The 27,943-nt window shown below is 46.2% G+C and overlaps 1 protein-coding gene across 1 annotated transcript in view; it reads right to left on the bottom strand.

Annotated features, from left to right (window-relative positions):
* The window catches only part of LOC123746651 (plexin-B), a 206,755-nt gene that overhangs the window by 28,590 nt on the left and 150,222 nt on the right, over positions 1 to 27,943 (bottom strand). The window contains exons 12-17 of the mRNA XM_069316872.1: positions 17,785 to 17,918; positions 15,641 to 15,842; positions 15,220 to 15,366; positions 6,663 to 6,725; positions 2,903 to 3,056; positions 2,151 to 2,318 (exon numbers count right to left, since the gene is read on the bottom strand). Coding sequence (XP_069172973.1) covers positions 2,151 to 2,318; positions 2,903 to 3,056; positions 6,663 to 6,725; positions 15,220 to 15,366; positions 15,641 to 15,842; positions 17,785 to 17,918 — 868 coding nt within the window. The remainder of the gene's footprint in view (positions 1 to 2,150; positions 2,319 to 2,902; positions 3,057 to 6,662; positions 6,726 to 15,219; positions 15,367 to 15,640; positions 15,843 to 17,784; positions 17,919 to 27,943) is intronic.

The following is a 27,943-nucleotide window of genomic DNA, read 5'->3' as shown; positions in this document are numbered from 1 at the left end:
GCATGTCCGTTACGGGGAACAGAGACGAGGTCTGTATACCTTACACAAAGATTAGAAGAACTGTCACAGTGCTACAGGTTATAATTAGTAAATCAATCAATCCCACTTTCATACTACCGTGCCAGAGGAGTAATTACCCCATCAATCACTACCCTTCGTACCCACATGCTTGTCAGCAGTAGATAGTCAAATAATGATTACTTATAAGCCTCAAAACAAAAACTTTTATAACCTTTGTATTGGAAATTAGAGTTATTAAACAAATTCGAGAGGAACGCACACTGTGCAACGAAATGTTGTGAAATAACAGTTAAAATGTGCATTGAGCAACCAGGCAACCAGCCCTTGTCACCCCATCCCAAGCAACCAGCCCCCGTCACCACACCCCTAGCAACCAGCCCGTCACCCCACCCCTAGCAACCAGCCCCCGTCACCCCACCCCTAGCAACCAGCCCCCGTCACCCCACCCCTAGCAACCAGCCCCCGTCACCCCACCCCTAGCAACCAGCCCCCGTCACCCCACCCCTAGCAACCAGCCCCCGTCACCACACCCCTAGCAATCAGCCCCCGTCACCACACCCCTAGCAACCAGTCAACCAACCCCTTCCACCAGCAAGAAACCACGAAACAGCCCATTTCCCCACCCCTAGCAATCACCCCCCTCCCCCACGCACCTCCAGCGTATACTCCGATAAGACAGAATGATGGATGACCCATTTGCATACCCAGAGGCTCAAGAACTATTTCAATTAAGGTAAATACCGGTGAAACTTTACCAAAGGTAGACGAGCACAAAATCTCAGGTGCCTTAAGAGCCAAAGATTGGTGGCACTCGGTGGCTCAGTGCCACCATAAATATGCCAAGCAAAACTGAAGTTTTTCGCGGGTTGACTGATCCACACGAGCGACGCCTGTCAGCCCTCATGATATCGACCATTGGCTTTCACTCGGACGTCTCAGCCACAAGCCCGTATATACCGTATTTACTATCCCGTATATCACGGGATATACGGACAGTGTAGGACATTGATCTTGTTCATTTATGTCAGTTTACCAAAATATGTGGACAGGATAGTGCTCAAGTGTCCAGGCCCGCGCTAGAGATTCTTACATGTACGAGACATGTAACAGTATTTTACTTTGCTCAGAGGAAGAAAGCCTGCGTTTATATATATATTATTTAGGCTTATATCGAGGCCTCCCTCCCCCCCACCCCCCTGCGCAAGGTCGAACATCTGACGTTTCCCCAGGATGCAACCCCTCAACAGTTACCTAATTCCAGAGTACCTATGTACTGCTAGGTGAACAAAGATATTAGGTGAAAGGAAACGTGCCCAAACATTTCTGTCCCACCCAGGTATCGAACCTAGGGGATTCCAGATTGAGAGTCGAGAACACAGCAACTGGACCCTATCATGTCTACAGAAGCTAGGAAATTTAGCATTGTAATAAGGAAATAAAATTTACTCGTCAAAGTATTTCACTCCCAAACCTGCCACCAGTGTGCAGGCGTGGTGGAGGGACGAGACCACGGGACCAACCCCACGGCCGCCCACGCCCATCAGCGAAGAGGGTCGTGGGCGCGACCTACCCTCACGCCCGCCCCTGCGTTCGGGCCAATCCATGCATATATCACGCCCAATACCATCCAGTACTCGTGCAACGCCAAACACCGGCCACTGCTGCAACCATAATAGAGAAGAGCAGCGCATAGGACAGCCCCACTCCACATGTAAGGCCCCCTTCCATGTATACACCATGACCCGTTCCAGCTCCAGGAGGGTGAAGCCAGGAAAGGTTCCACTAAAGCCCTTCTGAATGTTTCTTGTTATCCCCAAATACACAGGAGCCAGCACCCTCTTCCTTGCTGTCCTTCACATTGCTTCTCTCCACCCATCCTGGACCTGGATTGTACCTTGATGGGGTTCTAGGAGTTGTTCTATACCCCAAGCCCAGCCTCGAGCCTAACTTGACGTGTGATAACTTGGTCCAACAGGCTGTTGCTGTTTCCGGAATACGTACACTTTTTGCTCATGCACCAGCTGGGTCCACCACCGACACCGCCAGCTGGCCAGCGGTCTCGACCATCCCGGACGCCAGAAAAAAAATCAGCGAGACACTACATAAAAGTAAACAAAACAGTGACTTACAGTTGGATGAGAAGGAGTCGTTCTGGCGAGGAATGAGAGCCATAACAGCGGCGTCCCGGACCCCATAGTGAGCCAAGGTGTTCAGGCCTCGCCACCCTCCGGCGCCCGTCACAGTCGTCCGGTCCTCGTCACTCAACGTCACCCGCCCGGCACGCCCGTGACGCCACTCTGCAAAACACCACCACCGTTTATATTGAGATGCAAACAGCACACATGGCCCCATGCTACGGTGAGCTGCGGGGGTAAACAGGCAAGGACTTTCGCGAGGAGGGAAGTGTGTTTGAAGCTGAGTGAGTGAAGCTGGGAGTGTGAGGCTGGGAGTGTCTGAAGCTGGGAGTGAAGCTACGAGTTTTTGAAACTGTGGATGAGTGCTTGAATCTGTGAATGGGAGTTTGAATCTGCGAGTAAGCGTTTGAATCTTTGAGTTATGAGGATTTAAATAACTGAGTGTCAATCAATGCCTTAAGTTTAATACCAAAACCCCATTAATATGAAATCTTAAAAAAATACAAGTCACAAATATACCAAGTTTGATTTTTAATGAAATCGTCAGCAAATATACATAGATATACAAAATAAGTCAAACTGCATTGAAGCAAATCAAAATGAGACTTTGCAATGACCCTTAAAAATCAAATTTAATGACAAAATACAATCAGCATAAAATGAACACTTCCCACTCAAAACACAAGACAAGGTTTAATTAAAAACAAAATAGAAAACGGAAGAGGCGAAGGGGGGGCCCAACTGACCTAGATCGACCTCATGGACGGAGGGTCGGAGGGACTGCGGAGTGTTCCGGTACAGGGCGTCCAGGATCTTTGCCTTTACTTGGCTAATGGTGTCGCAATCTAGGACCTTCACCTGCACCTTCTCCTCGTACTCCTCGGCGTACATGGTCAGCGCCTGTGGGGGTGGTGGGGGACACCTCGTTACCGACAACTCACAATTCTGGTCATGACAAATATCTCAATAGGTTAAAATAAACAATTTGATCTACGAGATGCATCAACTACTGTGTGTGAGTTCAATAGACAAACTACTGTGCGAGAAAGTGTGACATGGTGACTACACGTGCAGAGTTGTACAGGACTACTGTGATACCATACCATCATGGAACTAGCAAGTGGTTAAGAGTAGTTGTGAAGAATACCAGGGACTACAGTAAAAGATTTGGCCATGGACGTGTAGGCCGGGCGGGATAGCTTCGAGAATAGTGTATAGCCGCTAGTCCGCCCGGCCTTCAAGCTTAAATAACCACATTGAAAGATCTACGATAGCTGGGTGCTACTGCTCTAATCTGTGCTCCAACATCAGTCACCCAATCGATTCCACCACCACCACTATCAACCACCACCATCACCACTATTCCCGCGAGTTAGTTCTATATTTTTGTGGAATACCTAACCGATAGCCTACTGTGTGGATTACCATATGTAACCTCTGTACACCAATGCGCATCAAATCCCATTTATTTATTATTGTACCACTGCTGGTTGTGTTTAGAAGGACCCTTCGCCTCGGAGAAGAGAATATACGGTATGATACCATCCCTACACACTTTTTATTACGATATCTTGCAATCTACACCCAGCTGTACATTTCCCAACACTTGTGTACTGGTCATGAGGGTATACCTCGCTCGTGATGTGACGACAGACCAGTACACCCAGTACACCTGTACTGGGTGTACGACTGCCACTTTGGGATCTTAGAGTCGTGTTCTCACCGCAAAAGGTATGCCACTTTGTATTTAAGGCTTCCCTAACGTGCCTACCCAGGAGTCAACAAGGACCTGCGAAACCTGTAAATCTTTCATCAATCATGGCGGCTTTGTCTCTTAAAAAAATTATGAGCTTTGAGAGTTGTCCTTGTGAATACCACCCTTATGTCGAGAACAATAACGCCACGGGTCCAAGCTCAAGCTGTTTTAATAAGCTCAGACTATACCGTCACACGATTGAGGATGTAGAGGTTTCGTGAATGGACAGAAATGTTTGATACAAGTCCTGTCAACACAGCGCCGTTACCAAACAGAACAGTGAAGCTGTGAGGGGAGAGGGGGGGAGGGTGGGGGAAGGGGGTTGGCGTGGCGGCCATTTTGGTAGTGAATATAAGCAGTTAACCGTCGCCACGCAACACAACCTGGCGCCTGGCGCCGTAACACCCGACACCACCCATGAGGCCCCTGGCGCCATCACAGCTCCTGTTATGAGCTCTAAACAACAGTTTAACCTGTTATCAAATATAAAGAAGCAAAATAATTTTAAATTTCAAATACGTCATTTGAACGTATTGCGACAAGACTTGACTGGGCCCAAAGTTATATATATCAGAAAACTCATCCCCGTGAAGGATTCGAACCCACACAGCTAGGAGCCCCATATACCTTCGCATACTTAGCACCTTACCCACTACACCACATTGACTGTTTACCTTACCTCACACTGAGTACCTTAGTGGGTAAGATGCTAGATATGAGAAGGTGTATGGGCCTCCTAGCTGTCTGGGTTCGAATCCTTCACGAGGATGAGGTTTCTGATTGAAAAATCAAGCCAATCAAGCAAACCTTGATTTATCCAGCAGGCGCCCAAGGATATAATCTCTTAAAAACTACGACCCCTCGGGAATCGAACCCAGACCGCCAAGAGCGCTGGCACTATGCACACTGCACGTACCTAACAGCCAGAGTTGCCTGACAGGCCAAATTTTCGGGAAATATTAAATTTTTCCAAACTCTTGTGAAATGATACATTCACAAGAACCCATTCGAAACCTAATTTATCCAAACCTAACAAACTAATCTAACATGAGTACTTCATGTTACTAATATAATAGATTGTTAGAAAAGAACCAATCTAGAAATATTTAAAAATAACTAAAATCATTTGGCCTGTTAGGCAAATCGGATTTTGCGTACTAGGAGAAGTAGTGCGGTTTTAGCCTTTAGGCACGAAATTATATATATATTATAGTACCACCGCTGGTTGTGTTTGGAAGGACCCTTCGCCTCGGAGAAGAGACTATATGGCACTCCGGGGTAAGCTTTGTACAAATCCACTCCCCACTCGCCTCGACACTTAAGAAAAACTCCCCCCCCCCCAAGTACTGCTCTTGAGAGAAAGATTCTCATTTGCGCACATCTGATAGGTAAGATATCTTTAGATTACAGTTTCCTATTACAGTACTTACAGTCTAATAAGATCAAGAATAAAGGGAATCTAAGTACTAGTAATTTTCAGCATATTACCAAACTCTTCTGTACTAAGCTCAACTTCTTCTTACAGGTCATATGTGATAAAAAAATAAAATAAAGCAACAGCCTAGTGGACCAAACTCTCACAAGTCAAGCCTGGCCTCGGGCCGGGCTTGGGGAGTAGAAGAACTCCCAGAACCCCATCAACCAGGTATCAACCAGGTAAAATGATTTAAACACGATTATATTTGATTTAGTCTCCTCTAAAATATAACTAGACATTGTAGTCTACATTAAGGGAACTATATATATACTGAATTGATCATTTTTCACTGCCATTTTCCCCAATTGCATTAAACTTTTCCCGCATTCGACAAGATTATTTGAGCAGAGTGAAGTTTATCAGAGTTAAACATGTTTTAATTTTGTTTTTTATCGGATAAAACGCGTTTGTGTATTGTTTACCTGGCAAACTCCACATCTTTCATGTGTGGTGGTTTGATAAGGGTATATAACATAACCCTCGTTATATTTTATATACTCTTGTTGTGGTAATCCTCTGATATAATTACACACAGAGATCACACTAACGTGATGCATCAAATGAACAAATCCAAAAGGGCCGTGACGATGATTCGAACCTGCGTCCGGGAGCATCCCAGACACTGCCTTAATCAATCTTAATCCCAGTAAGTTCAGTAGAACTTCGGTTTCAACCCTTTTACCCTGTCGTAGCTCAGTCGATTAAGGCAGTGTCTGGGATGCTCCCGGACGCAGGTTCGAATCATCGTCACGGCCCTTGTGGATTTGTTCATTTGATATAATGTATCACTTGTAATTAAAGCCACGTTATGTCCGCTCAGAAAACTTGTCTGTTATGATCTGAATAACGGCGGTTTGTTGACATTGTGACGTCACGGAGCCCTTTAGGTGGAGTCAGCTGACCCGCGAACACTTAAAGGTTGTCTTACGTATCAAAACAGGACATCTTCATTAATCTTTTGCCAACCAGTTTTATTCCTTTTCTCAGCCGGGAGAAACAGACAAGTGTTAGTTCTACAAGATACACAAATGGTTGTATATAACCTTTACGACAAACTAAATTACAATTATGAGAGTGCCAGGAATGAGTGTTAGTCTCGAAGGAGGAGCTTTACAGAATACAGGAAAATACACTATCGAACGCTTTCAGTCCTTCGACCTATGCTAATGTATGACTTGCCAAATAAGCATATACTATGTATGACACTAGCAACTTGTGTATGTGGTGGTTAAGTGTGTACAAAGTTTGTGTTGAGCGCCTGAGGCATACATACACTGTAGGTGGCCTGGTAGGGAATTTTTTCATAGTGAGGGTCATCGTGTAGCAGGTGGATGGTCTGCAAGGAAAGAACAGGAACCCGATTACAGGTGTGTCGACAAGTGGGGCCGGGGAACCGCCCCTCTTGAGCTCCGACGACCACCCCCTCTACCGGCGGCACCTCCAGGAGAAGAAGAGAGGTTCCCCACGTCGCCCACCCCATCAGGAGGAGGAAGAGAAGAAAGAAGAGACGTTGCCACTAAAGATTTACCCTCTCCAAAGCCAAACTCATCAGTGCCGTTGACAAGATAAAGTTAAAAAAAGGGGCAATCGTTATTGATACATTCCACGATTCATTACTTGTTTGGGGGTCAAAACAGGTGAAGAATACATTGATAAAGGTCGGCCTCCTATATGATAGTGATATAAGCCAACACGGCGCCGCTCACCTTCACAACATTCATTAGAACAGTAATAAACTAACGGGACATCATTACAACAGGCTATGGCATGCAGAAATATCATACAAAATACAATATATCAAGTGAATGATTTGAAAACTACGTCTAATGTGTGTGTGTGTGTGTGTGTGTGTGTACATATAATAATATATATCTTCTGCAAAGTACTAGAACCGCCTAGAACTGGAAGCTGAGGGTGGTCGTGAGGATGGGGAGGAGGTTCAAGGGAGGGGAAGAATGGGGGAGGGAGTGCAGGAGAGATGGGGGGGGGGGGAAGGGTGAGTGTGGAGGGGCCTCGCTTGGGGCTGGTACCGTGTTTCAAGGTATCGAGGCTACACCCACCAAGAGTTTGGCATCACAAACATGCTCCTCACTTTATATTTCCAAGAAGGGAACAGAGCTCCGAGTCTCCATTCCAGCAAGGATAGATAACGAGAGGAAAGGACAATAAAGCCTTCTCTCCCACGTTTGACTGGGAAAGTATACTAGTCCCCCCCCCCCCTATAGCGCCATCTAAGAATATATCATATAGTCTGTATATAACGAGCAATTTCCTTAGACTGCGAGTGGTCAACACACTATCTTTTGAGATTTACAAGATGGATTAAAACAATAAAAAAGGGTACTCTTGCTTATTTTCCCTGAAGAGTCTAACATACAGAGGGAATGGATGTTTCAGAAGCATATTGAAGTGGCCACACGGCTCAAAGTAGGGCCCCACTACACCATGTTTCTAACACCAATGTGACACTGATGTGTTTACAGTTTTTTTTTATTATTATTATTTTCTACCACAGACGTGGCCAGACATTTACAATGCTAACCAGCATATATGCTAACTCAGCACGACCGGGAGCCGGTCGGCCGAGCGGACAGCACGCTGGACTTGTGATCCTGTGGTCCCGGGTTCGATCCCGGGCGCCGGAGAGAAACAATGGGCAGAGTTTCTTTCGCCCTATGCCCCTGTTACCTAGCAGTAAAATAGGTACCTGGGTGTTAGCTGTCACGGGCTGCTTCCTGGGGGTGGAGGCCTGGTGGAGGACCGGGCCGCGGGGACACTAAAGCCCCGAAATCATCTCAAGATAACCTCAAGATATATACATTTTCTGCTGTCCTCCATGGACAGGGTTAGAGATGTGTTAAACATAGAGTTGAAAGGTTTATTGAACACTCAACCACAGAAGGTGATTCGGTGCTTTTAAAATGCTAACCTACATACGTAAATACATAGATACACAGATTTACAGGCAGTAAAAGTATCCTCAACTATAACCACACCGCTAACACCTCCCCCTATACACTTATAACCACTAGTTCATTTAATCATTTACTCTTTCAATCATGGCAACTGGAGGTGTCTTCTTCCCCCCTCTCGTCCACTTCTTCCCGCCATCTTGGGTCCCGTTGACCGACTGGTCGCTCCGCCTCATTGATTATGCAATTTAGCGAGATGGGGCAATTTTTCACAAGGTGCTCCACACGCCACCTGTGAATTGGGTTTCCGCACGCGAAATAAAAATCCAGAAAAGAAGAATACAAAAAACGAGTTTCAGGTCAGATCCCCAACAATGGAAGCGAGGTTTACCATGACGAAAATGAGATTCATGGAAGGTCCACCGCAAGGAAAACTGAGAATATGAATCATGGCGGCTTCAGCCTGAGTGGGAAAAGGATGGGGACCATGGGAGGTGGCCACAATATGCCATGGGAGGTGGCCACAATATGCCATGGAAGGTGGCCACAATATGCCATGGTAGGTGGCCACAATATGCCATGGTAGGTGGCCACAATATGCCATGGGAGGTGGCCACAATATGCCATGGGAGGTGGCCACAATACACCATGGGAGGTGGCCACAATACACCATGGTAGGTGGCCACAATATACCATGGTAGGTGGCCACAATATACCATGGTAGGTGGCCACAATATACCATGGTAGGTGGCCACAATATACCATGGTAGGTGGCCACAATATACCATGGTAGGTGGCCACAATATACCATGGGAGGTGGCCACAATATACCATGGGAGGTGGCCACAATATACCATGGGAGGTGGCCACAATATACCATGGGAGGTGGCCACAATATACCATGGGAGGTGGCCACAATACACCATGGAAGGTGGCCACAATACACCATGGAAGGTGGCCACAATACGCCATGGGAGGTGGCCACAATATACCATGGTAGGTGGCCACAATATACCATGGTAGGTGGCCACAATATACCATGGTAGGTGGCCACAAAGAGGTTAAAGAAAAATTATGAAAAAAACAAATACAAAAGCTTTAATGAAAGGAGGAATACGTGACGTATCCATTACGAAACGAAAATAAAAGTTCTCGCTTAGGCTGTGTAGATTTTGGCCAGAACAAAGAACACACAAGAACTACGGTGTTCTTGGAACAAAACATCTAGCGCCATGTTCACCCTATTTTACAACTTTTAAAGAACAGAAATATAAATTCTAGGCTCAGGACCCGGATTCACGAAGCAGTTACGCAAGCACTTACGAACGTGTACATCTTTCCTCAATCTTTAACGGCTTTGGTTACATTTATTAAACAGTTTGCAAGCATGAAAACTTGCCAATCAGCTGTTGTTATTGTTATAAACAGCCTCCTGGTGCTTCGGAGCTCATTAACTGTTTAATAATTGTAAACAAAGCCGCCGAAATTTGAGGAAAGATGTACACGTTCGTAAGTACTTGCGTAACTGCTTCGTGATTCTGCCCCCCAGAACAGTTGAAGAGGGGGCAGATCGATCCCCAGTAGCAAAGTCACCCTACACTGGAAAAGGGGTCAACCCATAAGCAAAGGTTGGCCAGGGAAAAAAAGGTAAAAAAAATATTGGAAATTCATCGTGGGACCTCCTCCCTATCCTGCACGTGCCTGGAATGCTTACCTATGCAGTTATGCACCCTGAGATCAACATGCAGAGCGCTCCAAGCAACAGCCAACACCACGAGGTACGTAAAAAAGCCAGCAGATTCGAAATGTTGAATGTCTTATCCACAAGCCGCTCCCTAGACCATTAATCTATGGAAGAAGACATGTCCAGCTCCTCCACAACACAAAAAACATACCTCAGAAGGAAAGAATAATTGAAATAACAGCAGCACACAGCAGTGCCAGCAGCGCACACACACCAGTGCCAAGAGCGAACACAGCAGTGCCAGCAGCACCGTCAAAGCACCGCCTCCTTGTCACAGTGCCATCTCTCGCTATACACAATTCTTCGCATGGCGCCAATACCAGCGAAAGAGAGACGCGTTCCGAACACTATTGATATTAGCCGGACACACAGTGGAGTCTCAAGGGGGGTGAGGAAAGGTAGATACATAGAGTAGAAGGTAGAGAGAGTAGGTACATGGACTTCACGCTGAAGAGGGGGAGGAAGAAGGAACAGAGGAAACTCGAGAGAAACAGTAATATAGAGATACGAGTCCATTCAACTGGGTTCTAGGAGACTCGAACCTTTGACTCTATGGCATGGTGAGCTCTAATTTTATGGTAATATGAAATGTTTTCAAGATGAGGCAAATATGGGATAGGGAGCGGGCTAGGACAGGAGAGGAGGAAATTTTCAGGGGGAAAGCGCCAAGCCATTACGACTATATAGCACTGGGAAAGCGTCAGGATAAGGAATAGGGATGGAACGAGGGAAAGGAATGGTGCCCCAACCACTTGGACGGTCGGGGATTGAACGCCAACCTGGGTGAAGCGAGACCGTCGCTCTACCGTCCAGCCCAAGTGGTTGGGACAGGAGAGGAGGGAGCCGAGGATAGAGCCAGAATGGTAGAGGTGACTGATGAAACTGTAATTAATCTGGCACAATAAAATCACTCACTGGAACCGAGGAGTATTGTATTAAATATATAATATATATATACGAGACATTTATCTAACCATCAGTTACCTCTAACGATCTCCACTTAACTCCCACACAGGAAGCGTCAAACCGGAGGGGACAAAACTCTGTACTCTAGAAGAACCACAGGTTATCCCTGAGGGGGACTAACACCATAAAACCATCCTTACCCATCTCTTATGCAAGCGTCATAATATCCCATGACTTAAGTTTAATTTGTGTCCCATTCATCAAGGGCCAGATTCACAAAGTAGTTACGCAAGCACTTACGAACCTGTACATCTTTCCTCAATCTTTGGCGGCTTTGTTTACAATTATTAAACAGTTAATGAGCTCCGAAGCACCAGGAGGCTGTTTATAACAATAACAACAGTTGATTGGCAAGTTTTCATGCTTGTAAACTGTTTAATAAATGTAACCAAAGCCGTCAGAGATTGAGGAAAGATGTACACGTTCGTAAGTACTTGCGTAACTGCATCGTGAATATGGCCCCTGATCTGGGTCTCGAACCGTGGACCCCCACCCGTGTAAGCCGTAGCTCTATCCACTGGGCTATGAGTACTCTTAATAAGGAAAGTTTCCAAAACCATCTCACGCCTCAACCAGGTGAATGGAATGGCTATTTCCAGTGAAGTGTGGATGACAAGTTATTTCATTTGGGTGTTTGGTGACGCCCACATGACCAACAGCTCTGAGGTAATACCACAGCTGATTATCTCCACACCTTGAGACTTTGAGATGATTTCGGGGCTTTAGTGTCCTCGCGGCCCGGTCCTCGACCAGGCCTCCACCCCCAGGAAGCAGCCCGTGACAGCTGACTAACACCCAGATACCTATTTTACTGCTAGGTAACAGGGGCATAGGGTGAAAGAAACTCTGCCCATTGTTTCTCGCCGGCGTCTGGGATCGAACCCAGGACCACAGGATCACAAGTCCAGCGTGCTGTCTGCTCGGCCGACCGGCTCCCACCGGTTCTAGTCTGCATTTCCTTCCGTATCTTCCGCTCCAGTTTTATATTATTTTACTGTTACAAATTTGGGACCTGGTCAAATTTACCAGGACATGGTAAGGCAATAAGGTCGATAGAACTCTACTGAGGCGTCTGGGATCCTCTCAGATGCAGGTTCGAACCCTCATCACGACCCTGGTGGATTTGTTTCAAATCTTCCAGGTCCCAAAATTTGTATTTTCCACACCACAGACCACATCTGTCGTGGAAGATACTATTGAAAAGCTGCTACTCACTCATTACAGACTCCCACTTAGAAAGAGAGAGAAATAATTTCGGGCTTAGGCCCATTAGCCTAAAAGGGTGATCGTCAGCCGAGGCGGTTGGGCTCTCGAAGCCCAGGTGCCACCGAGTGATTGATGAAGATTAAGCCACCCCTCCGAAGAGGTGGCACGGGCATGAATAGCCCTTAACAGGTGCCACCACGCAGCTCCTCAAAGATTGGTTGAAGTCAGAGACAGGTAGCATTCCTCCCCTCCCTCTTCCTCCCTCTCTACAACCTTCAATAGAACCAATAACTTCTCACCAAACTCACTAACAAAAAAAAAAAAGTTGTCAGCGTTATTTTCAGCTTAAAAAAAAAACACATTTTAGTTACACTGTATTTGTTGGAATTCAAACTACTAAACTACCTATGTAATATTCTAGGCGCTCGTCAGCAGTTCGCTGATACAGTGTGATGATTACTGTGATGAGTTGACCACGTCTGTGGCCAACTCATCACAAGGGAGCCGGTCGGCCGAGCGGACAGCACGCTGGACTTGTGATCCTGTGGTCCTGGGTTCGATCCCAGGCGCCGGCTAGAAACAACGGGTAGAGTTTCTTTCACCCTATGCCCCTGTTACCTAGCAGTAAAATAGGTACCTGGGTGTTAGTCAGCTGTCACGGGCTGCATCCTGGGGGTGGAAGCCTGGTCGAGGACCGGGTCGCGGGGACACTAAAGCCCCGAAATCATCTCAAGATAACTCTTAAATAATTCTCGTTTCTGTATTCGAGAAACAAACGTACCCTTACCAGGGATCTACTCCAACAAAAAAAAAATAAATAAACTTTATGTGAGAAGTCATTGACATATGCCGTCCACTGTGGTGTTGGGCGCATTTAAGCTCTCGTCTGATCAATTTTATGTTCCGTGAAAGAATTATGATATCGATTATCTTCGCTGTTGTGTACTAGCGATTAAAATCGTTACTCTGTGAACGGCTTCTGGACGCCCCCAGAGTTCAGCCCCCATGTTCCTGTTAAATGATGCACCGGGGTTTACTGTTGCTCCTGTTACTTGCACCAGCGTTCACTCTTGCTCCTGTTACTTCGAACAACAATGCAGTAAATGCCAACAGACTGCAAGGTTGCAGGAGGTTGGGTACGAGTATGACTTAACTATCGCTGGATACTGCAAGCACAGCCAGGCCAGGCCGCAAGCACAGGCAAGCGAAAATAAACACACCGAGGCCAAGACCGTTAGTAGTTACAAAGCGTTATATGACAGTGCTGGGAAGACGGGACACCACGAGCGTAGCTCTCATCCTGTAACTACACTTAGGTAATTACACACACAAACTTCAGTGTCAGTAGTTAACAGATGGAATGCATTAGGCAGTGATGTGGTGGAGGCTGACTCCATAAACAATTTCAAATGTAGATGTGATAGAGGCCAAAAGGCTCAGGAACCTGTACACCAGTTGATTGACGGTTGAGAGGCGGGACCAATGAGCCAGAGCTCAACCCCCGCAAGCACAACTAGCCGAGTACACACACACACACACTTGTATGTATTAATACGATGTACTGAATGGGGTGAGAATAGCTTGAGCTACCTCATCCCTTTGTGTGTATTTTACCTCAATAAACTTATTTCAATTTCACACACACACGAACACAAACCCTAGAATGATCACCACCACCACTACGCCACCCAAGCACACAACAGCCCAGTATATCACGATTAATAGTACAATTTTAAATGATTTTATGTGACTCGAACCCTGACATCCCACCTCCCATTAGTCAATGAAAACGCTAATACTGAGGAGCTTTCACTGTCACTAACGCAGTGAACAATAACGCTTCCTATACTGTCTCCCTCAGTCTTAAGTTCCAAGCCTTACGTGAGCGGCAAACTGAACGCTTCAAGACTAAAAAGCTTGAAGATTTCATTAACCTTGAACAAGCATAACAAATTTCAACGAATATTACATGAACATATTACATCGAAAAACGGTAGTTCTGAAGTTCTTATTTTCGTACATCCCTTTAAGGATGAACGTATATCTGTATTACCTAGAGTCAAAATGAGTCAGTCTCAGTCTCTCTCTCTCTCAGTCTCTCATCTTGGTCTCAGTCTCTCTCTCTCTCCCAGTCTCAGTCTCTCTCTCTCTCTCTCTCTCTCCCAGTCTCAGTCTCTCTCTCTCTCTCTCTCTCTCTCTCTCTCTCTCTCTCTCTCTCTCTCTCTCTCTCTCTCTCTCTCTCTCTCTCTCTCTCTCTCTCTCTCTCTCTCTCCCAGTCTCAGTCTCTCATCTTGGGTACATCTTAGTCTCTCATCTTGGGTACATAGATTAGAGATTAAAACGATCAACAGCATCACAAGTTCGAAGACTTGGCTTTGAATCTCTGTGGTGGTTTGAAGTCGCGTGGCAGAGTATCCCCCCCCCAGTAAACAAACACAACATAGCTACAATATTATTCACTACAATGTTGGGGGGTTATGTGGTGTTTTGCTGGGGTGTAGCGCACGCCAACACAAGAAACTTGCATGGGAGACAATCTCATTGTGTAGGTGCAAATGTTAGATTCGGTTCCTGTGCCCTGAAGCTACCACCAGCACAAGCGAGGAAGGTCCTGGTCCTACAGGAAGCAGAGGCCGCTCAAGCAAGGTCCACAAGTCGGGGGGGAGGACTTGTGGACCTATTGATCTCCCCTACCACACAAGCATCACCATTACAAGCACCAGCCCTCCACTATTCTAAGCGGTTCCCTGCCAAGTAAATTCTGCCATTTACCTAAGCAAACAAAATATTTACGGATCTTCATAATTTTAACTTATGGCAAGATTATTTAAATGTCATTAAATACTTGTTTTTAATTAGTTGCTGAAGCCTATTATTGCCCAATGGGTATGACATAAGTTGGTATTGACTCCATGTATCCCAGAAGCACTATGTCCGACCCCCAATAGCAGGCGGGCAAGCTGTGTGTGTGAGTGCGTGTGAGTGCATGTGGAGGTACTCACCACAGGGCTGGACTCGACCTGCTCCCTGAGCAGGCGTTCCTCGGAGAGGGAGTAGCGGGCGTCGTGAGTAAGGGCGTCCACGGGGCCCTTTTCCACCTGGTGCTTGATGGCCTTGTAGAGCAGGAACAGTGCCGTCCCAGCGTCCCCCTGCCACGAGTAATGATGATTAATAAATATATTACTATGTAATTCTAACGTTAGACAAATTAATGAGGCAGCGTGGGAGCCAGAACAGAGGCCAACGACTGTAATTACTTACTGGCAATCCTCCTGCTCCAGGAACCACCACTAGCACACAGATATGGCAAGAGACACACAGATAACAGCCAATCTGCGACGCAAACTCATACTGACAAAAAAATGGTATAGTATCCCCCAGAATTGATCGAGAAAGAGCTATAGGAGCAAGCAGAATGCTCACCTTAAGGTAGCTATACATGCAGAGTGCCATCCAGTTGGTGAGCATCTTCTCGACCACGCTTTCTGTCCTCCGCAGCATCAGTTGTGGATGCTTGGTGGCGGCGGCGGACGACACTAGACGCAGCATTAGGCAACGCATCACTTCCGTTAGGTACTCCATCCGGCTCATCTGTAACACTGTCACCAGTGACGCCACATTCACTCTGGAATGCAACAGTGTGATGTCAGGTATGGCAACACAGTCATTTTTACACGTCAATTGTCCCCTCCCCCAATAACACGTCAACTATCCTCCCCCTCAATCTCCTAGAAACATGTCATCTATCCCCCCTTCCCCAGTCTCACGTCAACTACCCTCCCCCTCAATCCCCTAGAAACATGTCATCTACCCCCCTTTCTCCAGTCTCATGTCAACTACCTCCCTTTCCCGTGTCACCTCAGCCCTTCACTCCTACAAATCCCTCTACCCACCTCAACCTCACCCCCCCCCCACCTCAAGCCACATGCCCCCCTCGTCAGCACACCCCACCCCCCACCTAGTTGCCTGCCAGCCACTAATTACATGATCGCTCCATTATTACGGGCATAAAACACTGCCTCATGCCCAGCATTACTGTACCTAAAATAAAGGTGGAGCATCGAACAGAGTGAGTGAGAGAGTGAGAGAGTGAGAGAGAAAGAGAGAGAGAGAGAGAGAGAGAGAGAGAGAGAGAGAGAGAGAGAGAGAGTGTGTGAGTGTGAGTGAGTGTGAGTGAGTGTGAGTGAGTGTGAGTGAGTGTGAGTGTGTGTGAGTGAGAGTGTGTGAGAGTGTGTGAGAGTGTGTGTGAGTGTGTGTGTGAGTGTGTGTGTGTGTGTGTGTGTGTGTGTGTGTGTGTGTGTGTGTGTGTGTGTGTGTGTGTGTGTGTGTGTGTGTGTGTGTGTGTGTGTGTGCGTGCGCGCGTGCGTGCCCTCCCCCCCCCCCACACACACACAAGGGGTGCTCCTATTGTGTCGTGTGGCAGTGATGGCCACTCCCACAGCTGTTGGTCACTCCCACAGCTGATGGTCACTCCCACAGCTGATGGCCACTCCCACAGCTGATGGCCACTCCCACAGCTGTTGGTCACTCCCACAGCTGATGGTCACTCCCACAGCTGATGGCCACTCCCACAGCTGATGGTCACTCCCACAGCTGTTGGTCACTCCCACAGCTGTTGGTCACTCCCACAGCTGTTGGTCACTCCCACAGCTGTTGGTCACTCCCACAGCTGTTGGTCACTCCCACAGCTGATGGCCACTCCCACAGCTGATGGCCACTCCCACAGCTGATGGCCACTCCCACAGCTGATCCACAGTGTCTGTCCTTCAATGTTTAGTTTTTACTAAAATTCGATCTCTCTATATATTTTTGTTGTCCACATTTTGTACCATTGGTCGTCCAATCAAAACCCAGGTCGTAGCAGTCGGCTACCCAACCGTTTCCCTTGATTTCTAAAATAATGTACAATTTCCCCATATCTGTACTAAATTTCTTTACGAGTAAGAAACCATGCCCAACCGTCTCGCTCTGCCCGGGAATCGAACCCTGGACCAATCGGTTGCGACCCAACTGTATATATAAAATGGAACCAATCGTATTGGCGTTTGCCTTTCCATTGGAGTTTTTCGGTACCGTGGAGAGGGGAAAGGGACCTGCTGCATGGGTAACAGCTTCTCCGTATCAACCTACCTTGGCTTTACACCCTGGAGAGGCCACTCCAGACCGACAACCAGAACGCAACTCCATAGTCTCCTGAGACTGATGTTATCTTGAGGTTATCTTGGTGATTTCGGGGCTTTAGTGTCCCCGCGGCCCGGTCCTCGGCCAGGCCTCCACCCCCAGGAAGCAGCCCGTGACAGCTGACTAACACCCAGGTACCTATTTTACTGCTAGGTAACAGGGGCATAGAGTGAAAGAAACTCTGCCCATTATTTCTCGCCGGCGCCCGGGATTGAACCCGGGACCACAGGATCACAAGTCCAGAGGCCTACTACTACTATTTTACCTAAATAAACATTATATTATTATAATAACCGAGTTTAGGGAAGATACAAAGTGGAAGTGTCTCACAGGAGGCCAATAGGCCTTTGCAGTTTTGTTATGTAAAGTCTTATGTTGTTACTTACTTGTCTCGAATACTGAAGGACTTCTGGGACTCGAGGGTGTCTATGAAGGAGAGGAGGAAGTGCTTGTTGGCGACCAGCTGCTCGAACTGCAGCATGGCCACGTCGTAGTTGGTGCGGGGACCAGGTACTCGAGCCTGTAGAGGGAGACACGAACCATACACTTTATTAACCACTTCACATTCACTACACAAACCCTTCTATGCTTTCTCCAAGAAGAAAACTGTATAAAACAGTAACTGATCTGGCATGATATATTTAGTTTCTCCAATATTATAATATATATATATATATATATATATATATATATATATATATATATATATATATATATATATATATATATATATATATATATATATATATATATATATATGCGAACAAGCCTGAATGGTCCCCAGGACAATATGCAACTGAAAACTCACACCCCAGAAGTGACTCGAACCCATACTCCCAGGAGCAACGCAACTGGTATGTACAAGACGCCTTAATCCACTTGACCATCACGACCGGACATAATGAGGTGATAGCCGAGGCTATTTGAACCACCCCACCGCCGGCACTCGGATAGTAATCTTGGGCATAGCATTTTACCAAATCACCTCACGTGTGCCCTAAAGAATGAGGTGATTTGGTAAAATGCTATGCCCAAGATTACTATCCGAGTGCCGGCGGTGGGGTGGTTCAAATAGCCTCGGCTATCACCTCATTATGTCCGGTCGTGATGGTCAAGTGGATTAAGGCGTCTTGTACATACCAGTTGCGTTGCTCCTGGGAGTATGGGTTCGAGTCACTTCTGGGGTGTGAGTTTTCAGTTATATATATTATATATATACAGTATATATATATATATATATATATATATATATATATATATATATATATATATATATATATATATATATATATATATACACACACACACACACACACACTAAACACAGAATGCTGTATATAAGTATTTTGGGGAAACCATTTAAAATTTAAGCATCAACGTTTTAACAATTCGTAAAATTATTTGCAAATTAAATATAGTCCACACAGAAATCACAATAGCGTGATGCATCAAATGAACAAATCCACAAGGGCCGTGACGAGGATTCGAACCAACGTCCCAGAGGATCCCAGACGCTGCCTTAATCGACTGAGCTACGACATAGTTAAAAGAATTGCAACTCTCGGACGTAAATTCGAACCCTCGTCACGGCCCTTGTGGATTTGTGCATTTGAGTAACGCGACGTCCAGACAGCCTTTGGCGGAACTGAGGACAGGGGAAGAAGGGTGTCGAGGAAAGGCTAGGAGACGGGGATGTGGGGAGGGGAGAGGTAAGGGAGGGAGGGGATAGGTAAGGGGGGGTCGGTGATCCATCATGGGGGTGACGGCCTGACAGCCCCCATCCCCCCTCCACAACACTTTTAACGACGGAGAGAGAAGGGCGCCGTAATGCTCCCTGGGGGGGTCAGGCACCCCCGCCCCGACACACCTCCACTACCACCAATTCATCAGACTAATTGCTCACCCAGATTACCTCCCATATTAATGGTTCCGTAAATAACAACCACACAACGCACCTGCCACACCCGATAAATAACAGACCAGTCACGCACTTATTCAAGCCACACCCTTTGATATTAACTGTAAGCTCTCCTTTCGTGACATACGCAATTAGCTCTTTAATTAGGAAGAGCTGTGTGGTGATCGACGGGTCGGGCGCAGAGTGGGCCACGCTGAAGATGTAAAAGGCACTCTTGAGAGTCGAAGTAGAGAAAGGAACACACCCACGTCAAAGAGAGAGTCGAAGTAGAGACAGGAACACACGTCAAAGAGAGTCGAAGTAGAGACAGGAACACACGTCAAAGAGAGAGTCGAAGTAGAGAAAGGAACACACGTCAAAGAATTTGATCAGCTTCAAAAGGACTGTAACTACCCGTCCCATCCTCCCTTCCCTACCATTCGTGAAAACCCGAATATCCAAGTCCATCGCCTCACTAACGGTGACCATTGTTACCGTCCAGAACATCCACCCATCACACCAAGTTGCCTGGAAAGTAAGTACTTCGAAGTCCAAGCTTCCAGATCGCGAAGTGAGAACCTGCACTCAAGTATTCCCAGATCTTGAGCACCTCCACCGCCCATGTTAACGCACCTGACACATTTAGATACACTGGAAGGGGGGTAGAGTACAGGCAAAGGTATGACATACGCGGTAGTACATAGGACATAGAATTACACCCACGTATACCTCTCTCCCCCGTCCTTTCTTATGTCGTATTATTCCCCCCCCCCCCGCACAAAACACCCCCATCTATCCCATTCTCTTCCCTTCCGAACACTAGATGGCTCTCACGACTTTATCCCCCAATTTATACCGAAAGGTTCCTTCATGCTTCGATTTATTTACCGAGAGGGAATCCTGTTTCTTTTCACACACAAAACCGAGCTGGACTCTGCGGCGATAAACAGAGGGAGTCTCCAGTTTTTTCCCTCGGCAAATTACAAAGCGGCTCTCGCTATGAATATTCAGGAGCCCGAACATTGCTGCTACTATGATAAGTGCGTTGGGAGAGTAGAGAGACGGAGGAAGAGGGGAAGTCAGAAGAGAGGGAGCTTGGGCTCTCTCTAACACAGAGACGGGGGAAGAGGGGAAGTCAGAAGAGAGGGAGCTTCGGCTCTCTCTAACACAGAGACGGGGGAAGAGGGGAAGTCAGAAGAGAGGGAGCTTGGGCTCTCTCTAACACAGAGACGGGGGAAGAGGGGAAGTCAGAAGAGAGGGAGCTTGGGCTCTCTCTAACACAGAGACGGGGGAAGAGGGGAAGTCAGAAGAGAGGGAGCTTGGGCTCTCTCTAACACAGAGACGGGGGAAGAGGGGAAGTCAGAAGAGAGGGAGCTTGGGCTCTCTCTAACACAGAGACGGGGGAAGAGGGGAAGTCAGAAGAGAGGGAGCTTGGGCTCTCTCTAACACAGAGACGGGGGAAGAGGGGAAGTCAGAAGAGAGGGAGCTTGGGCTCTCTCTAACACAGAGACGGGGGAAGAGGGGAAGTCAGAAGAGAGGGAGCTTCGGCTCTCTCTAACACAGAGACGGGGGAAGAGGGGAAGTCAGAAGAGAGGGAGCTTCGGCTCTCTCTAACACAGAGACGGGGGAAGAGGGGAAGTCAGAAGAGAGGGAGCTTCGGCTCTCTCTAACACAGAGACGGGGGAAGAGGGGAAGTCAGAAGAGAGGGAGCTTCGGCTCTCTCTAACACAGAGACGGGGGAAGAGGGGAAGTCAGAAGAGAGGGAGCTTCGGCTCTCTCTAACACAGAGACGGGGGAAGAGGGGATTTCAGAAGAGATGGAGCTTCGGCTCTCTCTAACACAGAGACGGGGGAAGAGGGGAAGTCAGAAGAGAGGGAGCTTCGGCTCTCTCTAACACAGAGACGGGGGAAGAGGGGATTTCAGAAGAGATGGAGCTTCGGCTCTCTTTAACACAGGGCGAGACACTAGGAATTGAATTGAAATTGAAATAAGTTTATTGAGGTAAAATCCACACAAAGGGATGAGGTAGCTCAAGCTATTCTCACCCCGTTCAGTACATCGTGTTAATACATACATAGACACACATCACAAGCAATAAACATATTACCAAACATTCTGAGAGATAAACATATACATTTCCTCCTTCACAAGTAGTATGGTATCAGACACTAGGAAAGGATATCGTTAAAGTGACGAGGTGTAGACGACGAAGAGGGAGAAAGGTGTACAGAGGAAGAAGAGAGAAAAAAACATTCCAGGAGAAAGTGGGGCTGTGTTGGAAGGAGAGACTGGCAGCCAAGTGGTGTTAGGAAGAGTGGAAGAGAGACCAGAAGGTAGAAATTGAAGGGAACTATCAGGGGGAAAGCGCCAAGTCATCATGACTATATAACACTGGGAAGGGATCAGGATAAGACTGTGATGGGACAGGAAGGAAGGAATAGTGCCCAACCACTTGGACGGTCGGGGATTGAACGCCGACCTGCACGAAGCGAGACCGTCGCTCTACCGTCGAATCCAATTTCTTCAGAAATTGAAGCGTATTAAAAAGATATGCACCACTGGTAACTAATTACAAGAACAGAGTCACTAACTTATGTTTACAGTCACTTATGTCTTTGGCTCAGACAGTTGAGCCAATTACAAGGAATAACATTACCTGATTGAGATTCTCCGATCTTGAATTACCTTGGGACATTGATGTAAAAACTAATATCAATTCACATATCGTGCCCAAAACTTCTCCAATATGAATGAGGATTTAATAAATTTAACTTTATGATAAAGTGACAAACCGTTCAAAAAAAAAGTGACAAACGTCCAATAAAACATTAAAGTATTTGACACTTTTTTGTCGACTGCTTTGATTTTTTTTTGTATTGACCGTTAGACATTTTTTTTGAACAGGTTATGTGTCCTTTTCTTCACATTTGAACAGGTTATGTGTCCTTTTCTTCACATTTGAACGGGTTATGTGTCCTTTTCTTCACATTTGAACAGGTTATGTGTCCTTTTCTTCACATTTGAACGGGTTATGTGTCCTTTTCTTCACATTTGAACAGGTTATGTGTCCTTTTCTTCACATTTGAACAGGTTATGTGTCCTTTTCTTCACATTTGAACAGGTTATGTGTCCTTTTCTTCACATTTGAACGGGTTATGTGTCCTTTTCTTCACATTTGAACGGGTTATGTGTCCTTTTCTTCACATTTGAACGGGTTATGTGTCCTTTTCTTCACATTTGAACGGGTTATGTGTCCTTTTCTTCACATTTGAACGGGTTATGTGTCCTTTTCTTCACATTTGAACGGGTTATGTGTTCTTTTCTTCACATTTGAACGGGTTATGTGTCCTTTTCTTCACATTTGAACGGGTTATGTGTCCTTTTCTTCACATTTGAACGGGTTATGTGTCCTTTTCTTCACATTTGAACGGGTTATGTGTCCTTTTCTTCACATTTGAACAGGTTATGTGTCCTTTTCTTCACATTTGAACAGGTTATGTGTCCTTTTCTTCACATTTGAACAGGTTATGTGTCCTTTTCTTCACATTTGAACAGGTTATGTGTCCTTTTCTTCACATTTGAACAGGTTATGTGTCCTTTTCTTCACATTTGAACAGGTTATGTGTCCTTTTCTTCACATTTGAACAGGTTATGTGTCCTTTTCTTCACATTTGAACAGGTTATGTGTCCTTTTCTTCACATTTGAACGGGTTATGTGTCATTTTCTTCACATTTGAACAGGTTATGTGTCCTTTTCTTCACATTTGAACGGGTTATGTGTCCTTTTCTTCACATTTGAACAGGTTATGTGTCCTTTTCTTCACATTTGAACAGGTTATGTGTCCTTTTCTTCACATTTGAACGGGTTATGTGTCCTTTTCTTCACATTTGAACGGGTTATGTGTCCTTTTCTTCACATTTGAACGGGTTATGTGTCCTTTTCTTCACATTTGAACGGGTTATGTGTCCTTTTCTTCACATTTGAACAGGTTATGTGTCCTTTTCTTCACATTTGAACAGGTTATGTGTCCTTTTCTTCACATTTGAACAGGTTATGTGTCCTTTTCTTCACATTTGAACAGGTTATGTGTCCTTTTCTTCACATTTGAACAGGTTATGTGTCCTTTTCTTCACATTTGAACAGGTTATGTGTCCTTTTCTTCACATTTGAACAGGTTATGTGTCCTTTTCTTCACATTTGAACGGGTTATGTGTCCTTTTCTTCACATTTGAACAGGTTATGTGTCCTTTTCTTCACATTTGAACAGGTTATGTGTCCTTTTCTTCACATTTGAACGGGTTATGTGTCCTTTTCTTCACATTTGAACGGGTTATGTGTCCTTTTCTTCACATTTGAACGGGTTATGTGTCCTTTTCTTCACATTTGAACGGGTTATGTGTCCTTTTCTTCACATTTGAACAGGTTATGTGTCCTTTTCTTCACATTTGAACAGGTTATGTGTCCTTTTCTTCACATTTGAACAGGTTATGTGTCCTTTTCTTCACATTTGAACAGGTTATGTGTCCTTTTCTTCACATTTGAACAGGTTATGTGTCCTTTTCTTCACATTTGAACAGGTTATGTGTCCTTTTCTTCACATTTGAACAGGTTATGTGTCCTTTTCTTCACATTTGAACGGGTTATGTGTCCTTTTCTTCACATTTGAACAGGTTATGTGTCCTTTTCTTCACATTTGAACAGGTTATGTGTCCTTTTCTTCACATTTGAACGGGTTATGTTACTTTTTCATCAATTCATCATCATCAAGTCAAGAAAAAGGCACGGAGCCCGTTCAGACTTGATGAAAAAGTGTTGAATGGATAAAAAATAATGTGCACCCCGTCAACATGGATTTATAAGCATGAAGATTCCTGCCTTTTGTTATCCGCATGTCCACTACAACCCGGTTGGTCCGAAAGTGATTGCGCTTAAAATCGGTATAGGGTGCATTTATTTTCTTGCCCCAGAGTGCAGGCCTGTTAACTGGGCAGCGTCACGTCCTGTGAGTGAACACACCGCCACAGCAGCACTTACAACACACCCCAATAGGAAGAAAACCCCGTTCGGGTTCAGAAGCGCACATTTCAGTTTCAGAGATCGGTTTCGGTTTCAGAGATCGACAGATCATGAAAAGGTAAGAGAAAGAGAGAAGGAGAAGATGATGAATAACAAACGGCAGTAAAGGTAGAAAGGAGAAGAGGAAGACAGGGAGAAGATAGAGGAGGTCTTAGGAGGGGGGAGGAGGAGGGGGGGGCGGGGGTTGAAGACGGATGGGACGGGCTTGAATATATAACTGCGGGTCGTCTAAATTTGGAGAGAGAGAGATGCAGAAGAAGATTAAGACAACACGGGAAGGATCAACACTTACGAGACGAGTGCATCTTCCCCCTGACACAACATCTCTTGCCGGGGGAAATTATAAACATGAGAGATGCAGCCTCCCGTTTACGGGTTATTCATGCCCGTGCAACCTCTTGGGTGGCTTAATCTTTATCAATCGGCTTCCCGTCTCCCGCTTGGCTGGCAGCGACACACTACAGTACTAAACGACTCTACTCACGACGACGCGTCTACCACTCGCGACGACGCGTCTACCACTCGCGACGACGCGTCTACCACTCGCGACGACGCGTCTACCACTCACGACGACGCGTCTACCATTCACGACTCATTTTACAAGATCTGTATCTCGTATCCATGATGGCTTAGTATGTTATTTTGTAAATATTTTGAGAGTCTCGAACCACTAGGAGGTCGTCTATAAGAATAATCTTAGGTTGAGGACGACTCGGTCTGCTTCACACCTTAAATCGTGTACAAACAGAAACTGACTAAGTCGCAGGCGATGAGTCACAATAACGTGGCTGAAGTATGTTGACCAGACCACACACTAGAAATTGAAGGGACGACGACGTTTCGGTCCGTCCTGGACCATTCTCAAGTCGATTGTGACTTGAAGTCACAATCGACTTGAATGTTTGTTTCAATCCATTCTCAAGTCTCAAACTTTAAATGGGTGAGATGCCGAGCTTGCTTGAACGCTGAAGCTTCGGCGACTAATCTGAGTATCTAGTGGGCCATTTTTGGTAAGCAGAACTGGCGCTGTGGGATGAACCAAACGTCGAGTTAAGGGGCCTAAATGAATGCTCAAGTCTCATGGTTTGAGATTTGAAACCATTTAAATGTTTGAGACTTGATTGAAGTCACAATCGACTTGAGAATGGTCCAGGACGGACCGAAACGTCGTCGTCCCTTCAATTTCTAGTGTGTGGTCTGGTCAACTGACTAAGTCGCTATTGTAAACGTTAAGAGCTACAATTGTCTTAAGTTGGTGCCACAAAAGTGTCAACCTAAATGCTTGATGAAGTCTCCACAGCCGCCACATCCTTCTAAGGAGGGGCCTCGTAGCCTGGTGGATAGCGCGCAGGACTCGTAATTCTGTGGCGCGGGTTCGATTCCCGCAAGAGGCAGAAACAAATGGGCAAAGTTTCTTTCACCCTAAATGCCCCTGTTACCTAGCAGTAAATAGGTACCTGGGAGTTAGTCAGCTGTCACGGGCTGCTTCCTGGGGGGTGGAGGCCTGGTCGAGGACCGGGCCGCGGGGACACTAAAGCCCCGAAATCATCTCAAGATAGATCTCAAGATAGAGAAGGCACGATTCATAATCTACGCTAACAAATAACATCACATTGACAAGTGGGAGCCACTGGATGTCACCAGCTAGTGTCCAGCACTCGTTCAGAGAAATTAGAGGCCTCTGTCAAGGCGGAGTTTTAACTGGAGTTTACCTCAAGTTAGTTCCGAGAAGAGAAGACCTCCTCCTCCTCATTCTCCCTGAAGTCGGGTGTAGAGGGCCCAGGCTCAACTTGGGATACCTTGATCCAAAAGATTCTATTCATTTTTGCTACAATAGAGTGCCAAACCGCACTTATTTGCACCACGACAAAATCAACCAGTCGTCAAGCTAGGCTTGTCCAAGCGGAGTCCGACCTTCAAAGAAGCATTCTACAATGCTAAACATGCCGGGTATTTAATATCGGTATGTTCTCTAACATGTATTCATATTATGTATTAGAATTTGGTGTACAGTTTAGGTGAAGTAAGGTTAGGAGCTTAGGATCAGTCGCACTAGATGTGTAGGAGCCACTACCATACCTGACCGGCGGTAGAAAGGCGGGGACCAGGAGCTGATGCCTTTATCCCTATGATCACGAGAATACACATACATGGAGGTTGTGCATAAATCAATACATCTGTACCCGGTAAATGTGCATCCTGCAGGCTTCAATATGTAGCTATTGTGAACAAATCCACAAGGGCCGTGACGAGGATTCGAACCTACGTCCGAGAGCATCCCAGACGCTGCCTTTATCGACTGAGCTACGACATGGCAAAAAGAATTGAAACTAGAAGTTCTACTGAACTTACTTGGATCCTGCAGCCTCTCCGAGACACAAACCAGGGTTTTACACAACTCCCCCCTGCACTCGAGCTATGTCACTAAACCGTTCTACCTCTTCGCCCTTAGCTTCGCACAAGCTATTGTGTTTTATTGCAATGGCGTTAGCAACACATACCGAAATAGCCGTCTATATGCTTCAGGAGCTTGTCTATAACACAAGGACGATTGGAACAGGTAGACAGGAGAGAGAGACAGAAGGACATGTATACAGACTCCCCACCCACCTCCCTCCACACACACCCGTCCTCTCAAGAGAAACAAGTTATCAGTGGGCAAATGGGTTGTGGGTGTCGCTGTGATAAGGAGGTCATTACCCCAAGTGGGCTCGACCACCAGGCCCTCCAACACACTTGGGATGCAGGTGTGGGTATGGGGCTGGCCCCCTCAGGGTGTGGGGGCTGGCCCTCAGGGTGTGGGGGCTGGCCCTCAGGGTGTGGGGGCTGGCCCTCAGGGTGTGGGGGCTGGCCCTCAGGGTGTGGGGGCTGGCCCTCAGGGTGTGGGGGCTGGCCCTCAGAGTGAGGAAGGTGGGGGAGAAGAGAGGCGGCGTGTCAGAAGTCGGGGAGCGTGACTACTTTGGGGCCACACCATAGGTATGGCCCCAAGAGTGGTCTTAAAGAGAGGGAACGTGGCCACCTTAGGCCACATCATGCATGTATTACAGGGATATAAATTAGTTAAGATATTTTATTCAAGATTGTCCATTTAATAACAAATCTAGAGCCAGATTCATGAAGCAGTTCCGCAAGCACTTACGAACCTGTAGATCTTTCCTCAATCTTTGACGGCTTTGTTTACATTTATTAAACAGTTTACAAGCATGAAAACTTGCCAATCAACTGTTGTCATTGTTATAAACAGCCTCCTGGTGCTTCCGAGCTCATTAACTGTTTAATAATTGTAAACAAAGCCGCCAAAGATTGAAAAAAGACGTACAGGTTCGTAAGTGCTTGCGTAACTGCTTCGTGAATCTGGCCCCCCTGGCTACTGCCCAACGACGCAATGAAGTTTGTGCAGACGCAACGGAGTACTTAATGGAGAGAGAATAAAGCAATGGTAACAGAACCCTTAATAAATAATGGCAATGTCTTCTCACAGACATGAAAACATAGGATAAAAACCCACACACTTGTGTATTGGTGAAATTGATGTCAAGAATTTACACCAAGCCTTTCACACTCTCCTGAG

The sequence above is a fragment of the Procambarus clarkii genome, chromosome 85, assembly GCF_040958095.1.
Source record: "Procambarus clarkii isolate CNS0578487 chromosome 85, FALCON_Pclarkii_2.0, whole genome shotgun sequence".
Taxonomy (NCBI): Eukaryota; Metazoa; Arthropoda; class Malacostraca; order Decapoda; family Cambaridae; genus Procambarus; species Procambarus clarkii.
Note: the sequence above shows the minus strand (reverse complement) of the source record. Positions and strands in the feature narration are given on the sequence as shown.